Raw genomic sequence first — 26,780 nt, 5'->3', positions numbered from 1 at the left:
GCTGAGGCAGGAGAATGGCGTAAACCCGGGAGGCGGAGCTTGCAGTGAGCTGAGATCCGGTCATTGCACTCCAGCCTGGGCGACAGAGCGAGACTCCGTTTCAGAAAAAAAAAAAAAAAAAAGAAAGAACAGATTCAACTCCAGTGGTCCTGGTTATAGGGATTAATCAGGACCCTGCGAAGAAGTGAGAGTTATGAGCACCTGCCCCCTCCTGTGCAAACCAGTGTCTGGGCACCTGCTAGATCAGCTTTAGCTAGTTTTTATCATGCTTATGAAGTTCTAAATTTAAAAATCCTTCCAGCATGGTTAGAGAAAGGACATCTCCTGACTTGCAGGTTAGACGAATGAGAGCTGGAAGAAAGAGTCCTGTGAGCCCTCTCTAGTTGGCACCCAGGAAAAGACACTCCTCTCTAGATGAGCCCACGTATCCCTAACTTCACGCCCCACCCACACAGCCTTGGGTCAGTGGTAAAAGGTCCTGCATAGACCCTGCCCTGGACCTGTGCTTGCCCGTTACTGCATGCACTGAGATGCACAAAAGGCAGCTGCACACATTGCCATTCTCCAGACCACCTCCCCTACACCCGCCCTGGCTCCTCCCTTTGGCCTTCTCGGTCCTGGACAATCCTCCAGATCCCATGCAGGGCTCCCACTTTTTATCCAGCTCCAATACTTAACAAACTTGTTTGCAGCAGGCTTGGACTTTAAATACCTTGCACGACTCATCTTTCAGTGTTTGTCCCACAGTAGCCCTGTGTCCCACAATAACTCCAGGCATGGAGCCCTTGCAGCAGATGCTGTCAGTATCTCACCGATATCCCCTCCTCCTAGTCATGCCAGCCTGACTTCCACCTCCAGCATCTGTAGCTCCAGGCCTGAGGCCTTTGTCTGGTTGCAAGAGACTACTCTGCCCTGGTGTGCAGCAGGTCAAAGTCACAGGGAATAAACAACTCCTTGCAAGAACCTTCAACCAATGACAAGTAGAAGCTGGGAGATAAATACCGTCTCCCTTGCCACTCAGATGGGATGCCGCTGAGCACTGTATTCTCCGTGTTTCCTTGAGTTTCCCAGCTCCAGTTGTCCACAGTGGATACTCCCTTGGTAATGCATCATGGATTGGATTCAATCTCTTTCCTCTCTCACTTCTCCACATCCCTACTGCTGTTATCTGGGATCATCACCTTAAAAAACCACTTGCCTCTGGATTTTTTTTTTTTTCTAACAATCTGCTGCTGGCATAAACCAAAATAAGACAGGACATCACGCTATGCCATATGGAATCAGCCTTTGAAGCCTGACACTCAGCTGTTTCCAGGTCTGTCTATGCTGGGAGGTAGGTGGGTCACATACAGAAGCTGGTGGGGTCCAGGTCCCTCCCCTGTTCGACCTCTGGGACTCACCTCTGTGGTGCCGGGCCACAATCACAGACGGTACACAAAACATCACATCTGCTATCAAGTCCAGGAACAGGTCTTTCTTTTTGACAGGGTCGTCTGTTCCTCCTAAGTATTTCTCAGTGGCTTCTGGAATCAGTTCCTTAGCAATGTACTGAAATAGATCAATAAAGTGACCACAACCCCCTGGTGAGTGATGCACCATCTCCAGCCCACTGGGAAGGGCTGCCTCAGTGGTGAACCTTACCAGCTCTGTGCTACTTCCTGCTAAGGTGGAAAGCGAAGTGGGAAAGGTGGAAAGATGGGGGAAACCCTGAGGCCCAGTATTCATTTTGCCATTTAATTGCTCTATGATTTGTGGCAAGTCATTGTCCCTCTCTGGGTCTCAGCCAATTCCCATGATTCCTAGACTCTTACAACAAGGGGATAGGACTTCCACAAGAGTGACATGGCTGTCTTCTGGTCCAGTTTCCCTTCGGAGAGTGGATAGCTCATTAACTGTTAAAAAAAAATTAAGCATTTATGAATCATTGGGAATTAATGAGAAGAATCAAACTGACCAACCAACCAAACCAACGCAGACTGAAAGTCCTCTAATTTTGGGGGTTTCTAAGGGCATGAGTTTTTACTGAAATGGGCAGAATCAATGAATCAAATGGGCTTATATCCAGAAACTCAAGCATTGCAAAGATTACAAAAAAAAAAAAAAAATTCGGAGAAGCTGTGGCAGTATTTTGCTGTGCATGTGTGTGTGTGTGTGTGTGTGTGTGTGTGTGGCTGGGATCCCTATAGTGGTCAGTGACATGGAGAGGCAAGGTGTCTGCCAGGCCAGTGTGGAATGGAGGACTCTGGAGAAGAGGACGCAGACCTCCCAAGTACTACCACGTGTCACATATGACACTGAAAGCCTTAGATCCTGCCTTCATGGCTTTGGTCTCTGGTAGAACCTCTGAAATCCTTCTGAGGGGCGAACTTCATATCTCTTCTCATAAAACAACTCTGCCCAAACCTCTGCACTCAGAGATCACCAAATTCTAGCATTGCTTCTAGCAGCTTAAGGCTGTGTCCCTAGAATGACCCCAGTATTCTTAACATACATGCCTGGGAAGGCTCAGCCCTGTCAAGACAATTTTCTCTGCTCCAGCCAAAACCTAGAGAGAAGCTGACACGCCCCTGAACCCAACTAGAGCAGTTACTCTAGAAGCCTGAAATGATAAACACTTTCTCTGCCCTTTGGGATGTGAATCTACCACCCAATCCTGTTTCCCTGAGGACCTGAGAGCCTTCTCTTCGTAATGCAAGCATTCAGGGAGCTCACTCCTGATCTTCCCAGTGCCTGTAGAAGGAGTAGAGGCTGACTTCAGTGGGTTCTTCCTGCAGTCTAATGCATGGCTTCCTGTCCTGAAGATAAGAGAAGTTTGTTTCTGCCCCAGGTGAGCCAGGATGAAGACATCCAGGTGGCCTAGTCACACGGACCAAGCCCCTCCCCACAGACCACACTGTGTTTCCCTTGGCACACCTGGCCTATGAAATACTGTCAGGCTTCTGTTTTGGGGATGTGAGTCCAGTCCATACTGGACTCTTCTTTCCCTGTGCAATCATGTTACTGAATAAACCCGTCCTACAACTTTAACCAGGGTCAGCTTTGTTTATCTTCAACTGGAAGAAGAACCCATCTTTACTTTTAGAAGCCAATCACTTTTTCCATTTATTTTTTTCCATCTTTTATTTGAGGTTTGGGGGTACCTGTGCGGGTTTGATCATGAGTAATTTGAGTCTCTGGAGTTTGCTGCATAGATTATTTTATCACCAGGTATTTATCATGGCACCTGATTAGGTAGCTTTTCCATCCTCATCTTCCTCTGACCCTCCACTCTTAAGTAGACCTGATGTCTACCATTCCCTAGAAGTCAACAGTAACTCAAGAAGAAGCCACTTTCTTTGGATATTTCCAATGAGATGATGAAGAACATGAGTGATTTTCGGGGGAACTATGCATAGCCAGCCCGAGGTGGGAAGCCAGGAAACCCCTGACTGACTGCCTCTCTGTATTCCTCAACTCCTTCCTCCCCCTAAGCCCCCTCCGTTTTCCCATCTGCACAATTATTTTCTCTACGGGCCCTCCCAGAACAGACACTTCAGGATTCTTCAAGGAAGACAATAAGAGAATCTAGGGAGAGGGAATCCCAGGGCCCTGAAACCCAGGTGGCCTCTGTGCCCTCCTGGAGAAGGTTTCCATGGAAATGGTAACACCTTCTGAAGGGGACAGCTGCCCGGGACTCAGAGTGGGGCTCAGAGAGGGAAGCACTCCTGGGATCAGAGACAGGAGGGCTGTTGGGGGTGGGTGAGCCCCTCCAAGAGGCCTGCGCCTTCTCACCGTTGGAAGATTCCAGCCAAACTCTTGCTTGTTAATTCCGACCATGTAGGGGACAGTGTGGAACTTTCTTTCAGCTTGAAGCTCTTCAGGTGTTTTCGGCAGCAGCACCCCATCAATCACGGTGGTAAACAAAGAGGGACTCTGGGAGAGAGCAATGCAGTGCCTGTAATTCCCTCCCTGGTCACACCCATGTCCCCAACTCTGCCTGTCTGAGGGTGAGACAGGTACCACAGATCAGCATGGCCATGGGCCATGGCTGCACATGCTCAGGGTCCTAACTTAAGGGGGTAGGTCTCTGTGACTCAAGGGTAGAACTTCAGGCAGAGACGGACACTGGTCAGGTGATGAGGAGAGGAAGAAATCTTCACTCAGATTGAAATATATGTATTATCTATATAAAATTACATGTCTATATATTTCCATTTGAAGTGCGTGCATTTCCCTCTCTCTGTCCACAGTTGATTTTAGGTAGTCCTGGCAGTTGCTTCCGATAAAGCTCCCATGAGTGCTGAATTAGAGAATACAGAGTCATCTCTCAAAGGGGAAATACTGGGTTAGGCTCTTGCAAACCTCTGGCCACAACATTTTCATCAACCTTCTTTTATGTGTGGGTTCCTGTTGAAAGACACTTCCACAGCTCCATCCCACACAAGAGACGTTACTTTAGCCCTTTCCACCACAGCCTCATGTATGAATCAGCCAATTTCCTTCTCCTTTTTCTGAACGTGCTATTTTGTGGATTTTTCAACACCAAATGCATGGCCAGCAGCACTGCAGCTCCTGCTTTACCCAAGCTTGTCTCACACAGGCACCTTCCCCGTAAGGCACAGCACAGCCTGCTTAGCTCAGGAATGCCAGACAGCCACGCTCCTCTTGGGGCCACTCTAAACAGTGACATCACCATAAAAAGCACAAAAATGCAGAACACATGGCATTAAATAGACCACGAAGAGGACGCTTGTTAGCACGAGAGATGAAACGAGAAGACAGGTGGCCTCGCCGGATCTCAGATGGAACGTGCCCATCATGCAAATCCAGCTTCCCCTGCTCTGTACCTGCCTGTGTGTGACCATGAAAGTGCCACCAGTATCGATTTTGGGGTTACAAGGACATTTTAGCAAGCAGGTGAATTTATAAATGCAGAATCCATGATTAATGAGGAGAGATGGTGCTATCTATCTGAATTTAAAAAGGAGCTGTTACTGATCCATGGCTGGCTTTGAGGAGGTACTGAACAGTCATCACTCAAAGAGCCTAGACTAGGACTTGATTCCCTATTAGAGAGAAAATCATTAAGGAAAGAATCAGTGATGAACTCACAGTATACTGATCCATGTCTTAATTTTAGGTTTTACCTTTGATGAATAATTTTTATACTGTCACAGATTAGAGAGAGCCTGACTCACGTGTTGCCACCAGGGCAGCTGGTTCTGGGTACAGTTATATTTTTATATTTCATGTTTAGTCACCGTGGTGTTAAAAATGGAGCATGGACATTGAAAGCGGATTAACACCATCTGAAGCCTGGCTCTGCTACTTACTGGCTGGGTTTCACCTGTGTGGGCCCCAGTTTTCTCATCTAAGAGATGAGTTATTGTGAGGATTAAATGGCTGAACACATGTAAAATACTTAGCACAGCACCTGGTGTCTGGAAGGGCTGAACGAATGTTAGGTATTACTTGTTAGCAGGGTTGCTGCGGGTCCCTCTCAGAGACATCAGTCCTCTGTGCCATATTCCCAGTTCCACACTCCATGGGCTGCATTTCCCTCCTGGATATCAGATGGAACTGGATAATTCCTAGCCTTTGAGACCCTATGGCTTCAGGGACCTTTGATCTGCTCCACAAAAGCCAAGCTAGTTGATAAGCTAGTTTTGGCTGCCTGGGGGAGATGTTCTGTGATGGGGACCAGACCCAGGTGGACAAGGTACAGATCCTAATCCAATATGGCTGAGAATACAGAACAGGATTGGGGTGCAAGTCTGGCCTCCTTGAGAGGCTGTCCAGTTTAGGTAGGCCTGCCCTGGGAGGGCAGCAAGAGGAGCAGCCCCTCTGGAAGGAGATGCAGGGCAGGCTATGTGGAGGAGGCGCTGCCCGCCTGCGGTGGGGTCTGGGCAGTGAATGATATTGACAGGTGAGGAAAGGAGGGAGAATTTCTAAACAGTGGGAATCGCATGAGCAAAAGGACACAGGTGTCTCTCTACAGGGTCAATTCCAGAAACACCCAAGAGTTCGGGGCTTGGAGAAATGCCATGGGGCAGGGTCTAGAGGGAGGGACAGGTGCAGAGGCTACCTTCTGCACAGTTTGGCACACAGTGTGCATGCAGGTGTGCTTTGAAGGACTAACTCCATGGAGGGAAGGGGATTTGTCTCATAAGGAAAGCCAGGCTTTTAAGAAGTGGGGGTGACATGCTCTAACTCTGTTAAGGAAGGCGAGTCTGGCTGCACCAAGAGACATGGAAATGGGGATGGAAGGTGAAGTAGAAGATATAAAAGTTGAGGAGAGAGACAGGAGCACCCCAGTTGGATGGCAGCCATGCGGAAGACTGCCATTAGCAACTATGACAAGTGATTGCCGCTGTCCACTCTGAGTTTTCAAGTGGCTGCCCTGTGTGGGCATGACCTTGCTTGTGTCAGAAAACTCAGGGCATCCTCCACTCCTCTCTCTTTCTCACCCGCTGCATCCTGTCCATCAGCAAATCCTCTCAGCTATTCCCTCAAAGATATCCAGACTCCAACCACTCCTGTCATCCCCACGGCCACAGCCCTGTCTAAGCAGCCAGGAGCCCTGGCCTGGATTATGGCAATACAGTGGCCACCCAGTTGGTCAAATGCATCCACTCTCCCCCTTTCCTGCAGTCTACCTGAACACCAGAGGCAGAGACCTTTGTGAGATCTAAGATCATGTGACTCCTCTGTTCAAAACCTCCAAAGGCTTCCCATCTTGCTCTGAATCCAAATCCAAGTAATTTGGATTCAGTACGGGAGAGTACAGTCAGTCCTCTCCAGCCAGACTGGCCACTTCCATCAGGGTCTCTGCAGTGGCTTTTCCCTCTGCCTGGAATAGGCTTCTCCAGGTTTCCTGACAGCTGGCTTCCCGCCTTCTCCAGAGCTTGGCTCAAATGCCATCTTCTCACTGAGCCATTCCCTGATGCTGCTACTTCAATTGAAACCACACACAAACTCTATCCCCTAATGCTACACACCATCAAACAGAATACACACTTGATTTGCTTTTCTTTTGCACTCTCCCTGCACTGTAATGGAGGGTCCCAAGAGGGCAGGGAATCTTTCTTGTTTCACTGCTATATCCCCAGCTTCTAAACAAGTCCTAGCACATATGAAGTGTTTATTAAGTCTTTGCTGAATGAATCTCATGCACTCCACCCAAGACCATTTAAGGAGAGTGCTGAGACCTCCAGGGAGGCAGCATAGAGGACAGGATTGTAAGATGCTGCAGAGGTGATGTCATCAGAAACAGTCAACCCACTGGGAGGTAGGGGTGGGGGTGAGGAGTTCGGGGGGATATGTTGGAATTTCCTGTGTGCTGGGAGGAGGCGAGTGTCCTTGGACTGAGATTCAGGCTTCCCCTCTCCATGCCTAATCATCCCTGCTATCTCTGCCTCCTGATAGTGGAAGGTTCTGGTTCAGCCTCCTCCCATAGTGCCATTTTGAGGAGCAGACAATGCAAAATAGAACGGGAGTGGGCAGAGCCCAGTGCACGCAGAGGTGATGCCTGGGAGCACTGGACTGGGAGTCAAGAAAATGGGTTCCAGGCCTGCCGCTAGTCCTCCTGGCTGTGTTACCCAGGTGAGTCACTGCCCCTCTCTGGGCCTCAGCAACAAACACACAGGAGTTACTATAATTACCCGAGAGAGGATTCTTTCACTCACAGTTAATTGGAGCTTAAAGGTGCTAAGACTCAAAACCTGTAATCAAGAAACAAAAGGTCCTTACCTCTCTGGGGTCTCCATGTAAATCCAGGGAGAAGGATATCTGTGAAGACAAAGGCAGACAAAGTGGGTTAGAGGCTTCCCAGGAGAACACTGACCTGGGTGACTGGGACAACAGAGGTTTCACGTTCTCCTTCCTGGTGCCATGCTGGCTGGGCTGAAAGGAAGTGGGCAGGACTCTGGCTCTGCTGGGCCTGAGCACAGGGTGAAGGCATAGCAGGGAGGGGTGGGCTCCAGCATGGGAAAGATGGGCCGGGGACTCTGAGCCAGAGTCGATGGAGCTCTGGAGAGGAAGCCCGCTCGTTGAGGCTGACTGGCCCCCCATCCCTCTCCCCTTCCTCTTCCCCTGGGAAGTACTCGCCAATTCTCTTTCAGAGACCTCCTTCTTCCCTCATCACTCCATGAATTCAGATATTGATATGTGACCCAGGGTGCTCTATCTCCCTGAACATGAATATTAGTTCAGGGATGGGCATACACCCATGTCAATCCAATAGAGTTTACCACAAAACTTCTGCAGGAATTGTTTAGTAACAGAGTTTTTTTTTTTTTTTTTTTTTTGAGACGGAGTCTCGCTCTGTCACCCAGGCTGGAGTGCAGTGGCCAGATCTCAGCTCACTGCAAGCTCCGCCTCCCGGGTTTACGCCATTCTCTCGCCTCAGCCTCCCGAGTAGCTGGGACTACAGGCGCCCGCCATCTCGCCCGGCTAATTTTGTATTTTTTTAGTAGAGACGGGGTTTCACCGTGTTAGCCAGGATGGTCTCGATCTCCTGACCTCGTGATCCGCCCGTCTCGGCCTCCCAAAGTGCTGGGATTACAGGCTTGAGCCACCGTGCCCGGCCGTAACAGAGTTTTTAAGTAGCTAGAACATAAGTGCCATTGTCTTTAATCTTCCCAGGAGACATATCTGCCTAAGAGTGAAGCCAACACAGAGATGTGCAAATCTGAAGGATAGAGAATGGTAGATTTTCAATAATATCCTGTGATCATCTGGATCCAGCCATGCCTGAAGCCATCAACTCGTGACATTTTCAGTTTACGCGAGAATGCTATCGCAACACATTTCTTTTTCTGTTCAAGGCACTTGGGGGAGTTTGCTCATCTCCTATTAGAAAGTCCTGACTCACACAAGCTCACTGAGACTCATCCTACCCCATGCTTCTCTTTGGTGTGTGTTCACCAAGATTGTGGTAACTGTAGTGTTGCACTGCAGTTCCCACACATCTGACCTGTGCTCAGGACATAACCAGTGTAGGTTTCTCCATTAAGGATTGCTGTCCCACTAGCCAGGAGAGAGGGAGAGAGTGTGTGTGTGTGTCTTTGTGTGTGTGTGTGTCTGTGTGTGGGTGTCTGTGTGGTGTCTGTCTCTGTGTGTCTGTATGTCTCTGTGTGTGTGTGTGTCTATGTGTGTTTCTCTCTGTGTGTGTCTATGTGTGTTTGTCTGTGTGTCGATATGTGTGTGTACCGGAGTCAGGGGATAATCATGGAAGTGCTTCCACAAGATCTCAGAAAAACTCAAAAGGATGTCCCAGGATCTTAGGGATGGGTTCCCCAAAGACTCAACTCTTCCCTTTTAGTCTGGGTCCTCTGAAGCCACATGCAGAATTGCTGGGATATTTCCCTCCTTCCAGGCATTAGAAAACAAGTGTGTTTGAATTCCTTGAACACTTTGGTCACTTAGAGTCTGAACCAAGACCTAAGCCCCAAGACCACATTGGACTCAACCCATGGAAACACAAGCAGAGTCCAGTGGTAGAGGCTGGCCCTGAGACCCAGGAGTAGCCAAAGGTCCAAGGAGAGAATCCAGGGATCAGGCTACTCTTGTGCTTGGAATTCACACTCTTCCCCCTCAAAGGCAATAGTTTACAGTGTCCCTGGGTGCTGTATCCTCTGGGTGTTTGTCCTGCTGGCCTTCCCTGTGATGAGAGACTGCCATGGCCGTCCATCAATCCTAAAGGTCCACAAGTCCTAATATGTGAGGACAGCAGGGGCAGCAGAAGATACTCTAGACCTGCAGGTGTGGGTTGTAGATCCCACAGTGTTGCTTCTGTGACTAATTTGAACTGTAACATGGGCCAATTACAAAATTCATCTGTCTTTGTTACCTCTTTTAAAATGGGCACAATGATCTCAAAGCTGAATTTCTCAAGAAAGATAAGGTGGAGTCAGGGTTAAGGGCATGAACTCCCAAATTCCGCTGTCTGGTCTCAAACCTGGCTCCTCCACCTTCCCTGTGAAGCATCCCTGATGACTATAATGAATGCTTCCCCTCTGTGCTGCCACCATACTCAACCTGCGAAGTATACGAATGTGTTTCTCTTTGGATAGTTCCCTGTGAGCGGGGAGTATGTCCCCTTCATGTCTGTTTCACTACCACTAACACCCACCCCTACATACTTATCATGGATGGATGGGTGGATAAACGGTGGAATGGATGGGTTCGCCAATATATGAGGTACAGTTGAGTTGGATGGATACATGAATAGATAGGTTTAAACTAACAGGTAGGTGACAACTGGATTGTTGGTTTTGGAGGAATGGATGATAGAGTTAAGATATATGGTGGCTGGATGATGCATGAATGGTGGATAGATTGAAAATAGATAAATAAAAAGTTGTGAAGAAGTTGATGTTAGATTAATAAAAAGATATCAGTGAATTGTATGAATTAGTGAACAGATAGATTCATAAGAAGATCATAGTGGATGGATTCATGATTGAGTGGGTGGATGACTATCCTAGAATGACAACTGAGTCAGAGTCTCAGAAAATCTAGAAAACTGGACCACTACCAGGTCTAATACAGAGAGTTTTTAAGTCAACGAAGATAAATTGTGACAGCTTTCTGAAAATCTTTGAGCTTAATATCTCCATTCCCCAAATTCAGGATGATGGTGTCCCCCGGGAATATGTACTGTTTAGTTTCTCAAAAATACATCTGAAAACAAGAATGGCAAAATATTAAATTTTGGTCAAATATCAAATTTGGTCAATTTTTTATCATGTTGTTTTTGGACTTTTTTTTTTTTAACATTTGTGCCATTTTTCAATAAAAAAAGAACAAATTAGATTCCCCATTCAGATACTGAGACTCCTGAGACTTGAAAAATTGTCCCAGGTAACTGTCCCAGGGCAAGAGGACAGCTGAAATGAAGTCTGGGACCAAGTTTACAGGATTTGGGCTACAGGAGCAGGCAACTTAACCATTTTCAATGTCGTCTCCAAGAGCTCCTCTTCCGTCTTCTGTCGCAGACAGTGAACCATGACAGCTGAGCTGGTGGTTTGACACCCAGCAGTGTTAGCAATTTTCTGCAAAAATCACAGGCAACAATAGAGTTCAAGAGTGAAGTCCCTTCCCCCCATCAGTATGGAAAAACGTGTTCTATCCCAATCCGGGCTTGTACAAGTGGCTGGGGTAGCAGAAGAAACTACATAGGGCCATGTAGTGTCCATGTCCCCTCTACATGGACATCTGGCTTTGAGCCAAAATGACCTCTGCACACCTCTTGTTTTTGCCTTCACTTATTCACCTAGTTTTGTTGTGTGAACAAATGAATCAATGAGTGAATTCCCCAGGAAGCAACCCTGGTTATCAGGCGCTCAGTGTGGAACCGCTCCAGGCCAACAGCCCACAAGTGGGTCTACAGAACTCAGACCCTGAGAGACACAAGACACCATCACTGCCCAACATGGTACCCGGCCCTGGCACAAAGGAGGAGTGAAGGCACAGACAGGGCACTGTATTGGCTGTCTAGGCCCATAAGCTGGAGTCTCAGCTCTGCCCTGATCACCTGCTGCCCTTGGAAAATCCCTTCCAAGCCCTGCACTCATTTGCCCGGCTCTGAAACTGAGAGGTTGGGTGTCTCCTTGCCCTTCCTGCTCAGCCACTGGGGCTTCAGTGGTTCTAGGAGAACATCAGCTAGAACCTATGGCAAGAGTGACCCCTGAGGATTCAGGAGCATAGAACCAAGGGGGTGGGGGCGTCCACCGGGGAACTTACCTCAGCCAGGGGCTTGATGTCAACCTCCTCCAACAGAGCAGGAGTGAGGGCCACACCACTCTCAGAAATGGCCCGGTGGAAGAGATTCTTTGACAATGGAGAGAAAATCTGGGAGCAGAATGGAGGGGAGGAGAGTTCATGTTCAGAGGTGGGGTCAGTTACTCACTCGCTCTTCCAGACTACATCCACCTCAGCTCTGCCCTGGTCCCACCCCAGTTCTGCCCTGGCCCATTCCCCTCAGATCCTGGGGGTCACTGGACACGGTGTCTCCTCCACTCACTTGGCCCGCTTGCCAGACTCACCTCCCACCCAAGAGAACCTCCCACCCAAGAGAACCTAAGTGGGATCAGGACAGGGCACAGGGCAGGGACATGACAGGAGGTGTGTGGCAGCTGAGCCTAACCAACAAAGGTATTGGAAAGGCAGCTTAGCATCTCCTAACCACAACTTCTGATTCAGCATCTCCATTACTCAGAGCTTATCCTATAAAATGATCCTGGAGGCACACAAAGATTTCTAAGGATGCCTCTGCTGTTTACAATGGTACACACTAGACATAACCCAAGGGTCCAATATTATGAGATTGGGCAAATAAATGGTTTTTCATTCTTATCGTGGAATACTGTACAACTGTAAAATACATTATTAAGGGACAACATTTAATATTTAGTAAAGTGTTTGTGTTGTATTATAATATTCAGGACAGTATTTTCATGAATAAAAAAGACAAAGATTGATAATAGATGATAGACCTATTGATAGGTAGATTGATGGATAGATGGATGGACAGATAGATATAAAGTCATGGAAAAGAAGACTAGAAAAATCCATGTCAAACTGAGCACAGTGACTATCCCTGGGTTATGGGATTGTAGATGGCTTTTGTCTTTCTAGGGCTTATCTGTATTTTTCCTTTTTCTCTACTTTAAAAAGTATAAAAATGTTTTCCTCTGTGTATTCAACTACAAAGCCAACACAGGAGTGAAGACTCCAGCAGTGGGCTGACCCTCTGCCCACCTTGTGGCAGGCGGAAGGCTTCCTATGGCTCCTGGTACTTCTCATCTGGTTTTTCACCCCAGCTCCCCCAGTTTCTCCCGCACCCAATCCCTCACTCCAGCAGGATCCCTCACACCCACAGGTCGCGTCTGTGTCCCACAACCCCTGCCCCATCCCTCCCTATCCCCGGCTCCATACCTCCTTCCTCTAGCCCGCCTGCCCTAGCTCACCTGGTCTCTCAGTGGCAGAGAGTGTTGCCTCCTTCCTAGGCATTAACCAGTCGTCAGACCACCGCAGAGGAACCCCCAGCCTGCTCAGTGTCCATGTCCCCTCCACATGTAGATCTGGCTTTGAGCCAAACAATACCTCTGCCCACCTCTTGTCTTTGCCTGCCCTTACTCATAATTTATGCCTATCCCTACTTCCCAAGAGAAGGGAAGTGAATCCTCATATTAAAATGAGTGAGAGAGAGAGAGACAGAGAGAGAGAGAGAGCTCAACCAAGCTAGAAGAGGGGAATGCCACCATTGCAGGCTGCAACTGGAGATACATAGGGCCCTGGGACATTAAGCTCAGCTCAGATTCCTGGGGGCCAAGGAAAGCTTGGTTTTTAGCTTTCCACCACCTGATGCTGGACAGTGAGTAGGGTTGGTCCTGAATACAGGTATTATAAGCAGAGGTGTGCATAGCTGGATTGACAGGTGTCTAAGAGGTCTCATCAGCATCACATCCAGTGTGGGGTTGGGCCTGATGCCAGGAGCACTCACAAGAACAGAGACACTTTCTCCTCCCGCTGACTCTCCAAAGATGGTCACAGAGCCTGGGTTCTCTCCGAATCTGGCAATGTTGTCCTGGACCCAGCGCAGGGCAGCCAGCTGGTCCAGGTGACCCCAGTTCCCTCGGCTGTGTTCATCCCCTGTGCTGTGAGGAAGAGAACAGATTGAGGGTGGGGAGCAGAGATGTCATGGCAGGACTAGAGATGGGGCTGGGGGCTCTCAACGAGAGCCAAGGCGGGTGAATCATGATGTCAGGAGATCGAGACCATCCTGGTTAACATGGTGAAACCCCATCTTTACTAAAAATACAAAAAATTAGCTGGACGTGGTGGTGGGCACCTGTAGTCCCAGTCACTCGGGAGGCTGAGGCAAGAAAATGGCGTGAACCTGGGAGGTGGAGTTTGCAGTGAGCCGAGATAGCGCCACTGCACTCCAGCCTGGGCGACAGAGCAGGACTCCATCTCAAAAAAAAAAAAAAAAGAAAGAAAGAAAAAAATAGAAAAGAATCAGGCTGGGCTTCATCCCACAAATGGGTATATACCCAAAGGATTATAAATCACGCTGCCGTAAAGACACATGCACATGTATGTTTATTGCGGTGCTATTCACAATAGCTAGACTTGGAAACAACCCAAATGTCCGCCAGTAACAGACTCTGGATTAAGAAAATGTGGCACATATACACCATGGAATACTATGCCGCCATAAAAAGCTATGAGTTCATGTCCTTTGTAGGGACATGGATGAAGCTGGAAACCATCATTCCGAGCCATCTATTGCAAGGACAGAAAACCAAACACCACATGTTCTCACTCATAGGTGGGAACTGAACAATGAGAACAATGAGCTGAGAACACTTGGACGCAGGGTAGAGAACATCACACACCAGGGCCTGTTGTGGGGTGGGATGTGGGGAGGGATAGCATTAGGAGATATACCTAATGTAAATGACGAGTTAACGGGTGCAGCACACCAACACGGCATATGTATACATACGTAACAAACCTGCACATTGTGCACATGTACCCTAGAACTTAAAGTATAATAAAAATAAATAAATAAATAAATAAATAATAAATTAAATAAATAAATAAAAACAGTAAGTTTTATTAAATTAAATAAAAAATAAAATTAATTAATTAAATAAATAAATAAATAATAAATAAATAAAAAATAAAAAAAGAATAAGGCTGGGCTTCAGCAACTCTGAGACCCTGCCTTGCCTTGCTACAGTGGTGATGTATGGTTCTACATTCACTCAACTGGCAACTATTTACTGAGCATCTACTGTATGTTTGACACTATCCTATGAGCTAGAGCACACCCGAGAGCAAAACAGGCAAAACCTGTGATGACACAGAGCTCCCACTACAGATCACAAGCAGATAAACAGCTGTATAGAGAGAATATAATGATGTCAGGTAGTCAAAGTGCATTAAGGTAAATACAATGGAGGAAGGAAAAAAACAGGGGTGGGACAGCGGGTGCCATTTCAGATCGCAATCAGGGAAGGCCTTCTGGAGGCAGTGGCATTTGAGGTTTTGGAGGCAAAGACCTTCAGAAAACAAGCACAAAGAGCACATGAGCCTTGTAAATCTCCGAAGAAAGGAATTCCAGGCAGAAGAAAAAACAAGTGCAAAGGCCCTGGGGCCCAGTAAAAGAAAGTGTGAGTCAGGAGGTGCAGCTAGAGAGAGCCCTAGGGCCCTGGTAAGAACTTCGGCTGTCATCGTAAGGAACATGGGAACCCCTGCAGGGTTTTGTGCAGAGGCATTGCATGATTCAATGCACATGTTAAGTGATCACTCTCAGTACTGTGCGACTCAGCCTCAGGACAAAAGGGGCAGGGATTTGAAAGTAAGCGTTAGGATCATAATCAAGGTGAGAGACAGAGAGCTTTGACCAGGTAAGGAGCCAGAGAAAGGGTGCGAAGTAGTGGATTCTGAAGGTGGAGCCAAAAGAGTTATGAGAAAATACAGAGTCCAGGCTGCCCACAGGGCCTTCTCCTGAGCCCCCGGAAGGATGGGGCAGCAGCAGCTGAGTGGAGGTGTGGTGGGAGGAGCAGTGGGAGTCAAGGATTCAGCTTGTTCCTCCTTCCGGCACCTTTAGACAGCCAGGGGTGGGGAGAAGAGAGTAAGTGATGCCTGTGGATTTCAAAGGTGAGATGGGCTGGAAATGGGGGCTCTGGGCTGCTCCCTGGGATCACTGGGAATTAGTAGGGAGGGAGAGGGAGACAAGAGAGGCCTGTGGACAGGGAGGAGGAGGGACCAGGAAGGGGACTGGGAAGGAAGCATGTCGCACAGGCTGAGCAGCCATTGGCTGCTGCTGGGAGGTCCTGTGAGGTTGGGTGGAGAGCAGAGGCAGGTCATTGGTGACTGCGATGAGACCAGCTGAGTGGCATGTTCAGGAAGAAACTTGACTGACATGGGTGGAGGAGACACACGGAGGAGAGGAAGTGGAGAGAGATCATGAAGCAGCTTTATTATAATGGGGAGCAGAGACACAGGCTGTGGCTGAAAGGGATGAAGATGATATAGCCAAGACTGACCTGGGATTCCTTGGTCATGGGTAGACCAGAACCCATCCTCCATCTCCCTAGGCCTCTTCATCAGTGAGGAGAATCCCTCCCACAGCCCTTCCAGCACTCACTCGAGATTGGGGTGCTGGGATGGTAACACTTAGAAAAGGTTCATAGTAGTTGCACCTTGAAGGAGACCTGACTCCTGTCCCCATGGAGACCTGATGGGGAAGACTCAATCCTTGCTTCCCGCACTTGCCAGATTTCAAGCGGAGCATGGGGTGAGAGGACGCCAACGCTCCTCCAGGAAGGGGTCAGATGCTCCCACACCCCACCATCTGCAGCCCTCATTTCTTCACCCACAACATGCCCTGAACTCCCTCTGTGACTCTGCCCCTTCCCTCCTTTCCATGAGAAGTCAGATGTGTCAACCTTCAAGAGCTGGGCTGCCTCCTAAGTGTCATGACAGAGAAATTCAATGTGCTGGAGAAACATAGGTGAAGAAGAGATGAGTCTTTCAGTGGAGGTAACTGGGGGCTGGGTCTTGCAGGATGATGAGCAGTTCCTCAAGTACTTAGCATTCCAGGCAGAGGAGTAGCACATGCAAAACCTCAGAGGCAAGTGGATGAGTGTGGCTGGGGAGTGAGAGGGTAGGTAGTGTCCAATTATGATGAGGTTTGTATGCTACAATGAGGAATCTAGCTAAGGTCTCCTGAGGGTTGACATGACCAGAGCTGGGTCCTAGCAGCCTTATGTTGGGGGTCAAAGTGCAGTGAGGAGAGTCTCATTTCTTACCTGAAGAATCCCCAGATGCCCAGACGGTACTGAATGGTCACCACCACCACGTTTTCATGGGCAGCAAGGGCCAGCCCATCATAGGTTGATGCCGCACCCATCCTCAGCCCCCCTCCGTGGATCCACACCATCACCTGGGCAGGGGGTAAGCAACATACCAGTTACAGAGCGCAGAGCCAGGGAGCACTCAGGTGTCTTGTTTGGTGACCTACCTGTTGGTCACAACTGAAGGAGGATGTTATCCAAAGTTCACCAGTGCCCAGCAAGGTTGCAAAAGCCAGTCTCTCTCCTCCAAAATTCTCCCAACCCGGGCCCGAGCCACCACCCCACTGCACATACCCTGGCTGCCCCTTTCTTTCTACCCAGCCTCCAATGCCTCCTCCTCCCAAGGCTCTTCATGCTGAGAACATCATCATGGGTATAGCAAAGGCTAAGGATGTCGTGTTCTCCCCCTCACTCCCATCACCCTCAAGCCTGGACTGTTCATGCACTCAGCGTATCCATGGGGCAGCCCTCGTATCTCAGCTTCATCTCAGTTTACTCTCTCATAGTGAAGTAAACTTCTCTGTGCATGAATGACTGTCTCAAGAAGCACACATACCTGTGATGGTGTCTCTTCCTTAAATGCCTCCTCTATGACTCTGCATCTCCAAATCCTATCCATCCTGCACAGCGCAGCCTAAAACCCACCCGCTTCAGGATGCCTTCAATCAATGGACTAATGCTGTCTGAGAACTTCCTATGTGCCAGGAACTCTGCTAATACCCGAGGATGAGAGTAGGTACAATTCCTAATGGAAGGTTCTTGCATTTTAAAAGTCCACATAGTGGGGAAGTAGTGAGAGTGACTAAAATAATAATATTGTAATAATATTATTCATGAATATAAAAGAACTCATAATATAAACTATGTACTAAGTGCTGTTCTAAGCACGTGTAGTTCTAGAACCTGTGGCCATTCCTGGAGGTTCTCCTGCCTCCAGGTTCCCAGAGCCCCTGTTTCTCCCACACATCTAATCCCTGCCTGCCTCCTGAGGAGGGACTCAGTGTGCATTCATCTTTGTGTGAAGGCTGAGCCCACAGGCTGGTCTGCAATAACATGCTGAAGAGAGGATATGTCTCTCTACAGCCCAGATGGCAAGATATTTGAAGGCAGGGGCTGCGTGGAGTGGGTTCATGTTCCTCCTTTTGCTGAAGCCCCAGGTCTAACTGTGTATATGGGGCACTGAGTACAAAATAGAAGAATGAATGAATGAATGAATGAATGAGTAAAACTTTCTCCCACTTCCTGTGTCTTACAAAGCACATGTAGGGCCAACTTCTAGTCACACGTTCACAGACCTGCTCCCCCACTCCTGGGCACCATGCCACAGTGCCCCTGGGAGACTGGCTGGATGTGACACTCCTTCCTCTTCCACCCTGGGGTGGCCTTCTTTGCCAGGAGACCCTCCCTACCCTGCAGCTGGCAGCCTGCCCCATCTCCAGCCCTTCATTTATTTGGGAAATGCTGACACATTGGGACATTGGGTCATCAGCCTTTATCAAGACAATTACGGAGGGAAATTACGTACAAAAAAATCCCAGATATTTGGCCAAAGGCAAAAGAAAGAGCTTCTGGGATTGTCCCAGGCTCCGCCCCCAACATCTGTACCCAGACAGTGAAAGTTACACCAGATGAACGTTGGTGTACTGGAGAAAGGCCACATAAAATCTCAATGCCCTACTCTGTGTCAAAAGCACTGGTTTGAAGATCAGAAGACTTGAGCCAAAATTACCCTACTGCGTGACCTCCCCTTCCCTGTCTGGGCCTCAGTTTCTCTATCTGAAAAGAAAGAGTTGAGGTGTTGGCTTTTCTCTAAGTTCCTTCCACCTCTAACATTATTGAAAATCATGTCTTAACCACTCTGGGTGTCAGCTTTTTAATCTAATAACTATAAGTAATCATTTACATCCTTCTATTAGCATGAGGGAACTTGGAACAATTAAGATGTTCATAAAGATACACAGCAAACTCCCCCAGAGTTCCTGTGTCACGAGGGGAAACTGAGGTGTGGAAAACCTGTGTTACCTGTGGAGGCCCTGAGGTCCTGGCCTGTGCAGCCCCCTCCCCAAGCTGCCTTCATCCCCTTCCGATCTACACTAGAAGATCCGGGGTACTGGAACTGACAGGCCTTGACCAGGGGATCCCACAGCTTACCGGAAGCCTGTTTTTCTTGGTCAAGTCAGCAGGAGTGTAAATATTGAGGTAAAGACAGTCTTCGGAAACCTTGAGAGAAATGTTCTCCTTTCTGTTAGTCAATAGGTCTGAGAGAAACTTCCCCCTCTTGGGATCCTGGGAACACCTGGGGAGGGGGAGAAAAGAACCCCTGAAGTTCAGCTGGATCTAAGCCAGGTGTCTTCTTTGGCAGCACCTTGGACTGGGAGGTTTAAGCCTGAAAATGGACTTGATATTTACAGACTTACCACATTGTAGTGGGTAGGCGGCTATCAGGGGCTTCAGGTGGGGGCGCTGGGACTCACTAAGGTCTCCTAAGACCAAGCAGAGTGAGAAGGGCTTCACACCTCTTTCCTTCCCGGAGCCTTTGGGACTCCCAGCATCAAGGAGGGGAGACAACAAATACACTGATCCTCCCTGGGAGGTGACATTTCCCTGAGTAGCTCAGGGGTGAAATCTTTGTGGGACAACATCAGGAGAACTGTGCTCTAGTCCTCTCTCTGCCACTTATTTGCAGGGTGACTTTGGGTGAATTCCTTTCTCATTCTGGGTCCCAAATCTACCAGGTCTAAGTGAGAGCAGTGATTTCTACATGGTTCTTGCAGCCCTGACACGCCAAGATTCTATCATCTGGCTCTTCCAGGAAAGTGCTGTTGCGTTGCCCTGATAAACGATCTCAAGGATACAACATAGATGAACATTGGTAATAGTTATTGAGTCCTCCCAGTGTTCCAGGCACTCTTTTAAGTACCCTTTGTATATTAACTCATTTAAGCCTCAGATCAGTCCCATTACATAGGTTCTATTATCTCCATTTTACAAATGAGAAAACTGAAACCCAGAGAGGTTAGAGAACCTGACCAATGTCATATAGCCAGGAAGATTCATGCCATGTGGTTCTTACACACAAGAATAGTATAAGCCACAGTCCCAGATCTCAAAGTACCAGAAGGCAGGCGTCACCGCCCCCAGTAGATACATGAGGAAACTGAGGCACTCAGGCTCTGGGATGACACAGCTGTCAAGTGACAGAATCAGAGCCAGCAAAGATGACTTCTTGATTTCCATCCTGGGAGATTTTCCTACAGAACACCAAGTACAAGCGGCATAACAATAATAATAATAATCAAAAGACATTCCAATGGGAAGAAAGGGAAAAAGAACTCAACTTCACTGGTCATCAGATAAATGCAAATTAAACAGGAAAATAATATTGCTGTTATTGTTATTATTATGTTGCCTATCCAATAGCCAAAATCATTTTTTAATGATCCCAAGCATTGCCAAGGGTGCACCAAATGGAGATTTTCATACATCAATGAAAGGAGTGTAGTTGGAATATTTTGGGAGGGAAATCAAACAAGAGATATATACTCTTTGACTCAGAAATGTCATTTCTGGGAAGTTATCCTAAAATATTCATAAATGTGCATAAAGGTTTCACATTCATGATGTTATGTTATTAAAAACATCACATGTAACTTAATGAACCCAAATACAAGCTTGGGGAAATTAGTTATGGTTCAATACCCAATGTAATGCAGCTGTTAACATCAGGCTGTGCTATTTCATGGGATGGAATGATGCTCATCACATACTTATAAATGAGCAAAGCAGGCATCCAAATTATCTCAATGTAGCATTCCATTTTAAAGGGAGAAAGTATAGCAACAGACAAAAAACTGAAATACAGACAACATATTAGATCATAATACTTTACCATCTAAAATATTGACAGTTGTTCTCTCTGAGTGGTGGGATATTGTATGTGATTTTAATATTCTTACTTTTCCTTCTCTGAATTTCCTAAATTTTCTGTAATAAGTATATATTACATTTGCAGTCACAAAACAAAAACAGAAAATATTAAAAAAAAAAAAAAAAAAGCAAAGTAAAGAAGGTAGCCAGAGACGGACTGCTGGAAAACCTCCGAATGCCTGGCTGCCGAGATGAGTGGGGTCTGCTCTGATGCCTGTAGGGTCCTTGGTACCCTGGGGAGTGGTGGTGAGGCCAATTAGAACCTTTGGGCTTTTCTTCCCAGCTTGGCCAGGGTGAATGGACACACCTGCCATCGTTCTCCTCAGGAATACGGAACTGGACACACTTGAGAGTTGAGCACTTACCGAGCGGACACCTCAGTACACTTGCCACCTACACACTTCCTGGCCCTCCCCTCTACCCAACTATGTCAGAATTCAAGACAGAGGAATTCATGAGATCCTTCTTTCTGATCTCCCTCACCTGCTTAACTGCTTCTTTGTTTCCAAGGCATTTATCCCATTCTAACATATCACATAATTCATGGAGTAATTTGCATGTTGTTCTTACCTGTCTCCCCCTGCTAGAATGCACACTCCATGAACCTAGGGATCTTGGCTTTGTGCACTAATGGATCCCAAGAACCCAGAAACATGTCTGGCACACAGTAGGTAGTCAATAAACATGTGTTAAATAATGGACTCCAGAATGCTGTGAGACTTCTGGAATGTTCTTAAGGGTCTTCAATGATCTTAAGGATTCCAGAGCAAAGGATCAGCCCACTGGGGAACTGCCTTGACTCCTTCCTGCATCACTTTGAGGCAAACATCCCCCACAGACACACCCACAGCCACCCCTGGCTTACATAGGAGGGTAAGAGGTGACATTCCTCACGAAGCTCCATGGCTCTGCAGGCTGCGGTGGAGTAAACCTCAGGGGTCCAAGAGGGGGCTTGGCAAAAGGGATTCCCAGGAAAACGGCCACAGGCTGTGCAAATCCTTCTAAGCTGACGAACTTCCCCAGCACTTTGCCATGCAAGGTGTCCACCACAGGTGGTGAGGATGGGTGCCCTGCTGGACGTGGAGAACAAATCAGGATGCATCAGAGGCAAAAGGCTGGACCTGGATTCCAGTTGGGGTTTGCCACTTTCTAAGTGCATGACCTTGAATAAGTCACCTAAACCCTCTAAGCCTCAGTTTCTTTTGATGTACAATAGGGATGAGGATCACTGTCCTTACTAACTCATTGAGGTGGTTTAAAGCGTAAATTAGATTTGGAGGCATAAAAACATTCAGCCAAAAATAAATGCAAGAAGGAGAACTACTAGGAAAGAACAAGACATTTATCTTCCCCCTTAGAAGCCTCTGGAAACATTTATCCATTAGAATCCTGGCACTGAGCCACATGCTGGATGAGAGGATGAACAAGAGGTGCCCCGAATTCTCAGACGCACTGACCCTTGTAGGGAAGGGTCACATATACACCTGGGCCTATAGACGGGAAAGAAGCGACTGTGTCCTGGGAGAGGTACCCATAAGGCAGTCTAGGAATTAGAAGAGGGGGCAAGACCTTCTGATTGCGGGCATCATGGAGAAGCTGGGACTTGCAGTAGGGGAGAATTGAATAAGGGGAGATGAGACGCAGGGAGTGGTACCCAGCAGAGAGAAGGGAATGTGCTGAGGCTCAGAGCAGCAGAATGCAGAGCTTGCCTGGAGAAAGAGGCATGGCCCACATGCACCAGGTGGTGTCTGAAGGGAGTGGAATACATTCCTGGAATGAGACAGCGCATGTCAGGGAGGGCCTAGAATGCCAGGCTAAGGGCTTGAGTTTTCTTTAGTGGACAAATAAGCAGCAGGGACCTTTCCAGATAAGGGAAATGATCAGGTCGAAGAACATTTTTCTGGTGGCCCTGGGCACATCTGATCCATTCTTGCAGCACAGACAACGCTTCCTCATTGAGCTGAAATTCATTTCCCAGCCTCCACATCAGCCCTGATTCTACCTGTCATGGGACCGCACTGGCCTGATCTGATCTGTGGCCTGTGGCCTTTCAGACACTTGAATACGCAGGCCAACCCCTCAGGTCCTGTCTGACTCCAGTGACCTCAATTTGTCTAAGCTTCCCTCCTACGAAACGATTTCCAAACTCTTGTCCTCCCAGTTGCTCTGCTTTGGATATAGGCAAGAAGGCAATATCTCCGTCAAAGTGGGGCCAGAGCAGAACAGAACAATTCAGATTTGATCTTACAGGGGAATATCCAATCGCAATGGAAACTCCCTATGCAAAGCCCAGATACACAACAGCATCCATGTCTCGTTATCAGCCAGCCCCACACTAAGAATATTTAACTTGTTTTCTTCTGTTGTTGTTGCTAATTACAAATAATATTGAGATAATTTCCTCGGAAGCATGTTTATAAACATAGCAATGGGTGGTAGCATTACATGTGGCCTGTTTTCTTGGTGATTTCCATGTTTTCTGCACTGTATGGGATTTCTAGTCTTCACCTGAAATCCTTCCCACCCCCATATTAATTATTTTAAAATTTTAAATAAAAAAGAAAATATTTATGAAGAAATATGATGATGTCTAAAAGGTACTTTGAAAGACTTGGAGACTGGGCACAGGGGCTCACATCTGTAATCCCAGCACTTTGGGAGGCCGAGAAGGGCAGATCACTTGAGGTCAGGAGTTTGAAACCAGCCTGGCCAACATGGCAAAACCCCGTCTCTACTAAAAATACAAAAATTAGCTGGGCATGATGGCGTGCGCCTGTAATCTTTGTTACTTGGGAAGCTGAGGCAGCAGTCCAGGAGGCAGGGATTGGAGTGAGCCAAGATTGCACCACTGCACTCCAGCTTGGGTGACCGAGTGAGACTCCATCTAAAAAAGAAAAGAAAAGAAAGAAAAACTTGGTCCCTGACCAGTTTTGGGGGACATGGAAGACGAAGACCAAAGAGCTGGCTTGTGATGCTGGATCCTTGTTTACATAGGCTCAGTGGAGATGTCAGTGGGTTATCCTGGCAAGATGGTGCCAGGATGTGGGCACTTCAAGACTGGAAGGAAGCCTGGTGAGAGAGCAGGGTAGAATTTTCTCCTAGATGGTGAGGGTACACACCATGGATGTGTATGGCTTCATCGAAGATGCCAGTGTGAGAGGGAAGGGAAGAAAACAAAGATCAAACACAGGGACCACTACAGCCAAGACCAAAGATCCATCAGAGTGGGAAGAAGAGAACATCCCAGCATCCTGGAAGTCCAGGGAGAAGAGGACAAGGTGCGAGCTAAGATTGCTGAGGGCTTCAGGGAAGTGGAGGAGGGTCAAGGCAGAGAAACCACTGGGCTGGTCTTTCTCAGCTCAGGGATTCACTTCAACAGGATGAGGTGGATGGCAGCCAGATTGCCAAGCATGAAAAAGTGGGTGAATGGGGGAAAGCAGAAAGAAGAATGGGAACAAGAGCAGTTGTCGCTGATGTTATATGAAGCATGAACATGGTGGGCACCTACTATGTGTCAGGCATGCATTCCATTTTGTTTAATCTTCAAAAAAGCCTTGCTGGGTAGGCATCAACACGCCCAATTTACAGAGAAGGAAATTAAGGAAGTGGAGGCAGCCTGTATGGTCTTCCTAAGGAAGGAAGTGGATGGTATTGCCAGGAGTAACCAGAAGTAAAGGAACATTCAGCTCCAAGTAGGGTTCCTCTCTTCCTCTGCCCTTCCCCACAATTCCAGAACTCTCACAGTGTCAGGCTGTCAGAAGGAAGACAGGATGCAGATGGGGCCTGGGCTGTCAGGATTCAGGATCCAGAGACAGACCCAGACATGATTTGTACTACATTTCCCTATGTGAGTCTCAGTTTCTCTGTCTATCAAGTGGCACAGGGATATTTTGAGGCCCCTTGCTGCACCCCCTCTAAGTACCACGTGTTTTGCTTTCTGTATTCTGATGCTCTGGCATCTGAGGCTTTGCTGACGTTGGAGAAACTGTCCCTCCCAGGGTCCAGCCAACCCGGATCCCACACCCCAACCACCTCTTTGATCCGGTTGCCATGCCCTGGCCACTACCCACTTGCCCTAATTTTGCCAGAACTAGGTACCAGACAACTAGGAACAGCCCCTGTGCCCCAGAGACCCCTGAATTATCCCAACTCGCCAGTCCTCAGCCTGGGGATGGCCAACTGAGCTGCCTAAATTTCTCGTGTGTGCAGCGTGAGGTGGTCCGGCCACCGGCCTCCTTGGGGCAAGCAGTGTAGGGCGGTCTCAGGGTGTTCACCGTCTGTGCGTCTCCGCCCGGGCCAGGCTGACTGGGCTTAGCTGCTCCAAGTCCAAGTCCAAGTCCAAGCCCGGAGGGCACGCACCACCGCGGAGCCGGACCTGTTGTGTCTGCCTTTTTACTCATCTGCGTCCACCTCAGCCCAGAGCAAGGATTTCAAAAAGTGCCCGGCATCTTTATGTTTCAGAAGGACTCACCCCAAACCGTGGAAGCAGCGAGAGTGCCCAGGACAAGAGCGCGGAGCCACATCCTGGAAGGACCACTGGTCTCGGGGCCTGCAAGGTCTTCTTGCAGCTGATCGGGACTGCGCTGTCCACCCAGGAGCTTAGCCCCGCCCTGAGCTACCGCCCTGCTCTAATTGTGAAATTTCAGAAAAGCCTTCCCTATCTCCAGAACTCCCTGGGCGACGCCTACCTACAGTCCCAACTCGCCAGTTCTCAGCCTGCCTGTCCTGCCTTTCCTCTTCTATCCTTGGAAGCCGCAACAAAAACACCTTGGCCTGTTTCATCAAAGCAGTCTGGTCTACACTCTCAAATTACAGAGAGCTAATAAATTCTACCAACTACTTGTTGTATAAGGGTTTCTTCCTTGCAGGACTCTAACTTCAGTACACTATGAAGGCCCCGAAAGTCCCGCACCAGCAGGCGGATGCTTTCAGGCAAAGGGATACTTTAGTCTGAGATCCTCAGAAAAACTTTAAAAATTTTAGAGCCACTCACAGTCCCACAGCTCAGCTGGGTAACTTCACACACATCTCAGCTCCCAGGGCTTGTGTTTCATAGCATTCCAGGTTCTCAAGATTGGAAGCGATCTTAAATTTTAACCAGTCTCCTTTCTAATGCCTGAATTAGCTTCACAATATCCTGCCGACTGGCCTAGCCTTCTGTCACACAGCTCCAATGTCAGTTAAATCACTATCTTCCAAAGCAGGAATTTTTGGACAGAATGTAAAAACGATTCCATCTCTCAATAGCCCCTGGCTTTAATCATTCATCCATTCATGTACCCATCCATTCTGTGAACACTTACCAAAATGCCTGGCACCTGGCCATGTATAATGGATACAAAAGCCAATTCAAGACATGGTTCAGTGTCTGAAGGGACCTCCATTGGTAGACAAGACAGATGGGGGTGGAGAAGCAGCAGGGGTGATGTCAAGGCAATGTGAAATCACCAAATCAGGGTGATACTGAGTGCTCTGGGCACACCTGGAAAGCTGTCATTTACAAGATGCTGGGGACACAAGGAAGTCACTTAAAGTCTCTTTCAGGAAATACAATGTATTCACTCAAAATAGTGATGTGCACAGCTGTTTGCTAACAATGAAGACAGGATGCGTTGTGAAAGGAGAAAATAACAGGTTGCAAACTGTTGTGTGGTGTAGGCAGCTCCTCAGAAAGTTCTACATAGAGTCTCCATATGACCCAGCAATTCCCCTCCTAGGTGGCTACCCAAGAGAACTGAAAACATGTCCATAAAAAAACTTGTACACAAAGAGCAGTGTCATTCATACTAAGCAAAAAGTAGAAAAAAACCCAAATGTCCATGACCTGATGAATGTGGAAATGAAGTGTGGTCTATGCGTGCAGAGGCATATCATCCAGCCATAAGAAGAACATGCTACAATGTGGATGAAGCTGGAAAACATTTTAAAGGAAAGAAGCCAGCCACGAAAGGTCACACGTCATATGATGCTTTTTATATGTAATTTAGATTACGTATTAATTTA

At 47.9% G+C, this 26,780-nt stretch overlaps 1 protein-coding gene across 1 annotated transcript; it reads right to left on the bottom strand.

The window, feature by feature from the left end:
• Nucleotides 1-1,260: 1,260 nt before the first annotated feature.
• LOC117088598 (liver carboxylesterase 1-like) lies at nt 1,261-25,432 on the bottom strand. Its single transcript, XM_033219849.1, has 11 exons — nt 25,249-25,432; nt 21,643-21,847; nt 19,002-19,146; nt 16,806-16,939; nt 13,487-13,640; nt 11,725-11,832; nt 10,929-11,033; nt 7,729-7,767; nt 3,772-3,912; nt 1,812-1,892; nt 1,261-1,548 (listed from the first exon to the last, which is right to left on the bottom strand). The coding sequence occupies exons 1-11, from the start codon at nt 25,298-25,300 to the stop codon at nt 1,261-1,263; spliced, it is 1,452 nt and encodes a 483-aa protein (XP_033075740.1). The 5' UTR covers nt 25,301-25,432.
• Between the last annotated feature and the right edge of the window lie 1,348 nt (nt 25,433-26,780).

The sequence above is a fragment of the Trachypithecus francoisi genome, unplaced genomic scaffold, assembly GCF_009764315.1.
Source record: "Trachypithecus francoisi isolate TF-2019V2 unplaced genomic scaffold, Tfra_2.0 Lachesis_group10, whole genome shotgun sequence".
Classification (NCBI taxonomy): Eukaryota; Metazoa; Chordata; class Mammalia; order Primates; family Cercopithecidae; genus Trachypithecus; species Trachypithecus francoisi.
This window is presented reverse-complemented; position numbering and strand designations above follow the sequence as displayed.

Bases quoted from the DNA above. Each gene is read 5' to 3' on its own strand.
- LOC117088598 (XM_033219849.1), bottom strand. From the start codon at position 25,300: ATGTGGCTCCGCGCTCTTGTCCTGGGCACTCTCGCTGCTTCCACGGTT. The intron at 1,893-3,771 runs GTGAGAAGGCGC...TTTTTTTAACAG, and splicing joins TTGGCTGGAATCTTCCAACG to TTAATGAGCTATCCACTCTC. The intron at 1,549-1,811 runs GTAAGAGTCTAG...GATCTATTTCAG, and splicing joins GGAAGTCCTATCCCCTTGTT to TACATTGCTAAGGAACTGAT.